Below are 7,041 nucleotides of genomic sequence, written 5' to 3'. Positions count from 1 at the left end.
TAAATCAAATATTTTTAAATAATAAAAATTTTATTAATTAATTAAAGATTTATAAATTTATTAATTAATTAATAAAATTTTTATCATATTTGAAAAATTTGATTTATTCAATTTAATTCGATCAAAAAAAATTAAAACCGAAAAAATATCAATTCGAATTAATCAATTTTTATAAAAAAATAATCAAAATTCTAAATAAAAAAATCAATTTATTTTTTTTTGATTAATCCAATTCGGTTGATTTATTCGGTTTAATCGAATTGTTGCCTCACCCGAACATTCCAAGGTTCAAATGGTAAATGTATAATAAACATAGTAGCTACACACAAGGCCAACATATCCCAACAGATAGAATCTGTATCTTTTTTTCCCTGCTTATCCAAAATTTAATAGAATTTCTACCAAATTTCTAGTCTTAAATATGCATTTTATTTTTTCAGTAGAACACAAAAACTACACTATATCATTCTTTGTTCTTACAGTGCGATCACATAAAAGTTAGTTGATAAAAATTAAGCCTAGAACTTTAAGAGAATACATGAACTTTATTTTTTAAAAAATTATGTCGGGGTTAACATAGCTTTTCAAGCTGTGAGATCATCAAAACTTGAACTAGATCTCATCGTATAGTCCGCGACGAGTTTTGCAAATAAAGATGATTTGTTTTCCAACAATCTTGCCGGTGAATCATGCTCCACGATGACTCCTGGTTAAAAAGAAGAAATTGCATCTGAGATGAAGAATGAGGTAACTTGAGTAGAAGGAAGAACATGAATAGTTAGCTTACTGACCATTATCTAGAAGTAGAACCATATCACTATCGAGAACAGATGTTATCCTATGCGCGATAGTGATCACAGTAGACTCTGAAAACTGCTGCCTCAGGGTTCTCTGGATCACACTGTCTGTAGCAGTATCGACCGAAGCTGTTGCTTCATCAAGAACCAACACCTTGCTTTTTTTCAGGATCACCCTACCCAAACAAACAAGCTGACGTTGCCCCACGCTCCAATTTTCTCCATTTTCAGCCACTGGAAAGATTGAGATGATAGCAAATATAGGCTTAACTCAATTGTGAAGGAGTCTTAAGCCAAAAGCATGATAAGCTATTATATCTAATTATGAAGGCCTTTTACCGTCTGAGTCGAGCTTTAGTTCTTTCTTCCTCACTTCCTCCCCAAGCTGACAGCTATCCAAGGCCTAAAACATTTGCATTGAATTAGATCATCAACAGTTTTGCAGACCTGAATAAACAACTGAGAGCTAGCCATGAGTGAAGACAAATCACCTTCCATATCTCTTCATCTTTGTACTCCTCCAGTGGGTCTAGGTTGCTACGAACAGTTCCCTCAAACATCGTTGGGTCTTGTGGAATTATGCTTAATCTTGATCTTAGATCGTGAAGTCCTACTGTGGAAATGTCAATCCCATCAATAACTATCCGGCCGACGGTTGGATCAATTATGCGGAAGAGTGCTTGTATTAGAGTAGATTTCCCACTGCCAGTTCTACCAACAATCCCAGTTTTCATTCCTCCACGAAAAGTACAAGTCAGGCCTCTCAATACCAAAGGCATGTTTTGTCTATAGCGAACCTGAATCATCAAATCATGGAATAGGATAAGATCAACAAATATCTACAATTAAATCTATTTTCATCTGGAGAAGAAAAGAAGACACTGAACAATAAAAATATGAAAATACTATTGATGATCATATAACTCTAACAATCAACAAGAAGAAGCCACAAATCAGAATTACATGGAGGAAACTAGAAAGAACTAGTTTTGCATACGTTTGGTGTCACATGTACCTGTAAATTATGAAGTTCAATTTCTCCAATGGATGGCCAACTTGAGTCTAGTTTATTTGATTCTATTGACAAAGGTGGTTCACTGTCAATGGCCATGTACTGCAATAATCGCTCAACAGATATCATCGAATTTTCAAGTTGACAGAGATTCCATATGACCCAGGCTAGTAGCATATTAAGATTAAGTCCATATGTGACAGAAAGGCCAGAAATACCTGAGAGGAAGAGGATGCCAAACCCAAAATGGTAGAAATTAGTATCAGATGTACTTGAATAACATAGAATTGAACTGTCTGCTAGTAAATTACCAGGATCGATCACCCCTCTTGGCATGGAGATTAGGAAAACTAAAGAAAAAGCAAACATAAGCGATGACAACATATCCAAACGAAAGCAAAGCCATTCCATTGCAGCAGCAGTGTGAAACTTTGGTCTAGAAAACTGATCTGATAGGTTGAAATTAGTGTTTATAAATCTTTGATCCTGATCAAAGCTTCTAATAGTTGTTGATCCAGACAGGGATTCCGAAAAGTGCTGTATGATTGGAGCTTTGCAAACACCATTCAACCTGGACAGTTCTCGGGCTGTACCTATGTAATAGTTCTTCAACAATAGAAGGACAAATACATGATCAGCAAGCTAATGTTTAGGAGAGGAAATAACAGCATATCAGAGTTGTTGAAATTGTCATCATCGGGATTAACCTAAATATGATGGAAACTAATAATCTAAATCGTAAGAACTGGGAGCAAAAGAGTAAAGGAACCTAGCGGGTTCCACAAGTTTCATCCATTTCTTATTTCTGATAAAGCTATCATTTGTCTATTTGCCTAGAAGCGTCTCAATACATTGGAAGGAGATGAAACAAGTAATCAATAAAATAGCACCCATGTCCTAGAACACACTGATAGCAGTCCTTGATGATTAAATAGTTTGATTTTCAAGAGACAAAGCCATGCAGAAATACGTGGTCCTACCCATGCACACAAAAAGGTGATGAATATAAGAATATAATTGGTTTCTTTCATAATAGCTTGAGTTTTGGGGACAAATGGTTAGTCAATAAAATTTCACATGATATTACAGTAAAAGGTCTACATTTCAAATTCTACTCATGTCAAAAACAATTTCACTCATCAATTCATATGGTGAGTTAGAATCAATCAATTGAAATACAATCATCTATACATGAAAGGAAATGCCAAAGAATATATAAAACAAATTAGTCACTTTCCTAACAACTCAGGGTTTAGGGGTAAATGGTTAGCGAATCAATTTTAACAACTCAAAACCTTAGATCGTGTTTACCATGGCCAAATTTAAGGCTACTGTCCAACTTAATAAAGCAAAAACAGAATGGTATATTTGTTTAGGCATAGGGTATGAAATCCTCAGATTCGTATCTTTTCCTAAAAGTTACATGGGTTTAGTAATAACAGATAGAGAAGTTGAGGAATCAAATCTAGGTCCATGTTCTTGAACAACATCCATCAGCAAGAAGCCAAGTCCTGATTGTTTTAATTATTTTGGATTGGCTGTATGATCTTGTCTGTCTTTGAGCTCTATAAATCAATATAATCATCATCGTGTCAAATTTATAGACAGATTTTGGACTTTTGTTGTCCTAAGTTGGACCAGTAACAGTATTGTAAAATTTATGAAACACTTGATTTAACTACTAAAATCACAGAACAAATAGAAGAAAACAAGCTTAATAGGGGAAACAAGTACCTGATACCAAAGGCAGGTTGCAATCACAGGAATAAAGACAATGAATACTTGCCATGCAATTTGTGACATAACTGCAACTATCCCAACAAGTTGAATGAAATTAAATGCAACTGCACCAATTTGGGTAGGAATATCGGTATCAACGGCATTTTGGTCTGTTGATGCCTGCAAAATAAAGGTGAAAAGAGTGATGAGGGATTACAAATGGCAAACAAAACACTACTAGGATGATTTATGAAATTACATACTCTATTAAGGATACGGCCGCTTGGGGTGGAATCAAAGAACGACATAGGTGCACGGAAAATGCAGTTATGCAGCTTGTTAAATAAAAGCGTTGCTGTCTTGTAACCAGCTGTTACAAGCAGCATAGCTCTCATAAGTATACAAAAGGAACTTCCAACAGCCAGTGCAACATAAACATAGATGAGCGTTGATCCACTAACAGGAGGTTGCTCATCTTCTGAGACAGGAGCTGCCCAAGCCATCCAATAATTGCTTCCAATCTGAAGGACTTGAAACAGAACTTGTGCCAACAAAATTAGAGGAACAAGAGCTCCTCCATAAGCCATTGTTACATATTTCCAGTAGACCCAAAATCCAACACGGCCTTTCTCCCTCTCTTCTTCTTGAACAAGTTGCCCCTTTTGGCTATAAGTTTCATCTGCCTTACCATTTTGTGTATTGCTGTTGACCCCTTGGCTGGGAGATCCTAGACCAATTTTTGTGTCACTGTTACCAACTTGTGCATTGTCATCGGGAGCATCACTGCCAAGCTCAATGGAGTCAAGTGCTGCTAAAGCATCCTTGTGGGCACCAACCAATTCCCTGAATTCTGTCCCTGACTTTAGCATGTCGAAGTACTTGCCTGCTTGTACAACCCTTCCATCTTTCATGCACTACGGATTAGAAAGCAACATTTGTTATGTTCCCTAACAAGCCTATGTAGCAATCACATGAAGCAATAATCAAGAAGAAGAAACAAAGAAAAGGGCATTACTCACCAAAACAAGATCAGCTGAAGGTAAGAACTCCACTTGATGGGTGACATATATTACTGTTTTTGAAGCTAGATGACCAAGCAAGCATTCCTGCAATTCAGAAGATTATGAGGGGGAAAAATGACTCTGGAGTGAATATGCTAATGATCTCTATGCTAATAAAAGACTGGATTTCCTATTTTAGATCACACACAAAAAAGATAGAAATTACAGTAAACCAGCTTTTAATTTGATACGTGCCAATTGTTTCATAAAATTCAGCTCGCTATTAGTTAACAACAGTACAGTATCATCATTAAAGTTGGAGGAAGCAATGTATCCTACTCTGCTCATGCTAGATAAAGGCTTTTTCAACTAAAGATAAAGACTCTCAACCTCAGGCATGAAATTCCCTACTTGACAGTGTCAAACTTCAATCAAAGGTGCAAAGAGTTATTTTTGCTAAAAGAAAAACGTGGATATAGCTGGAAATTATTCAACCATAATGTGTAAAATATTGAGTCTAAATTTAATCTGGAAAAACTCATCTAAAGCCTATGAGTGAGGCATTCACATTATAGAAGTTCATCACACCATATTAGATTAGGAAAAAATGTGTACCTTAAACAGATGGGTTCCTGTGTGAGCATCCACAGCACTGAAAGGATCATCAAATAAGAAAATATCAGCATCATGGTACAGAGCCCGGGCAATCTGAATCCTTTGCTTCTGTCCCCCACTTAAGTTGATGCCCCGCTCTCCTATCACTGTCTGGTCTCCAAATGCCAGGATTTCCAAATCTTTCTTCAATGAGCAAGCTTCAAGCACCTTATCATACTTCTCATGATCCATCTCCCTACCGAACAAAATGTTATCTTGAATTTTACCACTCTGTATCCAAGACGACTGTGGTACATATGCAGTTGTGCCACAGAGCCTAACACTTCCAGAGATCTTTGGCACCTCGCCTAACAGGCTAGACAACAAGCTCGATTTCCCTGAACCGACAGTGCCACAAACAGCAACTTTCATGCCACGGAGCACCTTGAAGTTCAAATCATTCAAGGTCGGAGCATCCGGAGAGTGATTCCACGAGAAGGTTCCATTTACCACTTCCACTGCAATCTCCGATGACCCACTGGGAAGCCTCTCTGAAGTATCGGAGTGCAACTCTTCCAGGCGTAAGAATGAAGCAATTCGATCAAGAGAAACCTTGGTCTGGATGATCATGGATATTGTGTCAGGAAGGTTGTAGATGGGCTCTTGCAATACTCTAAAAGTCGCCAGGGACGACAGAACCTTCCCCGACGATAAGGGAATCCCCACAAGCATGCAGAATCCAAAAGTGATCACTGCCACAAAAATCGGCGCGCCCCAGAAGACAAAGGTTGTCATGGCCGACGTGTAGACGAACTTCTTCAACCAGCTTTGCTCGTTCTCCCTCAGCTTGATTATTTTCGACAAAAACTTCATCTCCCACCCTTGCAGCTTGAGAATTCTCATGTTCCTCAAGATCTCCGACGTCGCCTTCATTCTCGTATCCTTGCACTCCATCACCTTCCCCTGGTACTTCTCCTGCATCTTCCCGATAGGCACATTGGCCAGCATTACAAGGACCGTGGCCACCAGAGAGGCGACAGATGCGAGGCCTAAATTGGCGTACAAAATGAGCAAGGCGAGCGCGACCTGCAACGGAACCAACCAGAGGTCGTGCATGTACCAGGTGAAGAGCCCGATTCGGTCGGCGTCGACGCTCATCAGGTTGATGACCTCGCCGCTGGACCGGCTCTGCTTCGACCGGCTCGACAGGATGAGCCCCTTTTGGTAGATCACGGCGACGAGGGCGGCGCGGGTTCTGATCCCGGCTTGCTGTAACCGGAAGAACCAGTGGCGCTGCGAGAGGCACTCCAGGAGCTTCCCCACGATGAAGGCTGCCACCAGCCAGTAGCCGGCGCCGGCGAACAGAGGGTCTCCGTTGAGGTAGCGGACGAGGAAGTCGATAAGGTAGGGGCCCACGTAGGTGGCGAAGGTGTACACGATCGCATAAATGGCCGTGACCGCCACATGCTGCCACGTGGTGAGGAGCAACGCCTTCGCCAGCTGGAATGTGGTTACGGAAGAAGTGCCGCCGGTGATGGAGCAGGAGTCGAAGTTGCTTTTGAAGACGGGAAAGACACCGTTAATGCTATCGCGTGCCTCCAGCTGCGGCACGTCGGCGAGGTCGAGGGCTTTCCGGTTGCCGACGGTGAGCAGCGGGCCGATCCAATAGAAGGTGAGTGAGCTGAGGAACCCAGCATTAGCGAACAAGGAGATGTTCCCTGTGCCACTCTCTGCATTTGCAGAGACGCCGTTCAACAGCGGCTCCTCGACATCAGACGCCCCTTCCGCCTCACGTGTGTTCCCAAAGAAGGCGGCGGAACTCATAATAAGAGCTGAGAAGGCGGAACCGATATCAAACGCCCAAGCGGGAATCGACAAAACAGCTCGTTTTCTCAGGTAGACGAAATCGACGGCGAGG

General features: G+C 40.6%; 1 protein-coding gene across 2 annotated transcripts; it reads right to left on the bottom strand.

Moving 5' to 3' along the window:
• Nucleotides 1-420: 420 nt before the first annotated feature.
• Nucleotides 421-7,017, bottom strand: LOC141818496 (ABC transporter C family member 3-like). 2 transcript variants are annotated; one of them, XM_074705977.1, is made up of 10 exons: nt 5,145-7,017; nt 4,548-4,634; nt 3,792-4,442; nt 3,544-3,708; nt 2,121-2,415; nt 1,813-2,027; nt 1,289-1,594; nt 1,137-1,200; nt 788-1,031; nt 421-706 (listed from the first exon to the last, which is right to left on the bottom strand). In XM_074705977.1, exons 1-10 carry the CDS (start codon nt 6,945-6,947, stop codon nt 688-690), a joined length of 3,849 nt encoding a protein of 1,282 aa, XP_074562078.1. In that variant the 5' UTR covers nt 6,948-7,017; the 3' UTR covers nt 421-687. The 2 variants fall into 2 exon arrangements, with proteins under 2 accessions (XP_074562078.1, XP_074562077.1); XM_074705976.1 differs by having other exon boundaries at nt 422-706; nt 792-1,031.
• Nucleotides 7,018-7,041: the final 24 nt, after the last annotated feature.

Source organism: Curcuma longa, unplaced genomic scaffold, assembly GCF_044706935.1.
Source record: "Curcuma longa cultivar G26 ecotype Majalengka, Jawa Barat unplaced genomic scaffold, ITB_CL_G26_1.1 contig_25073, whole genome shotgun sequence".
NCBI classification, from domain to species: domain Eukaryota; kingdom Viridiplantae; phylum Streptophyta; class Magnoliopsida; order Zingiberales; family Zingiberaceae; genus Curcuma; species Curcuma longa.
The sequence above is the reverse complement of the archived record's forward strand: the minus strand, read 5'-3'. Positions and strand labels throughout refer to the sequence as shown.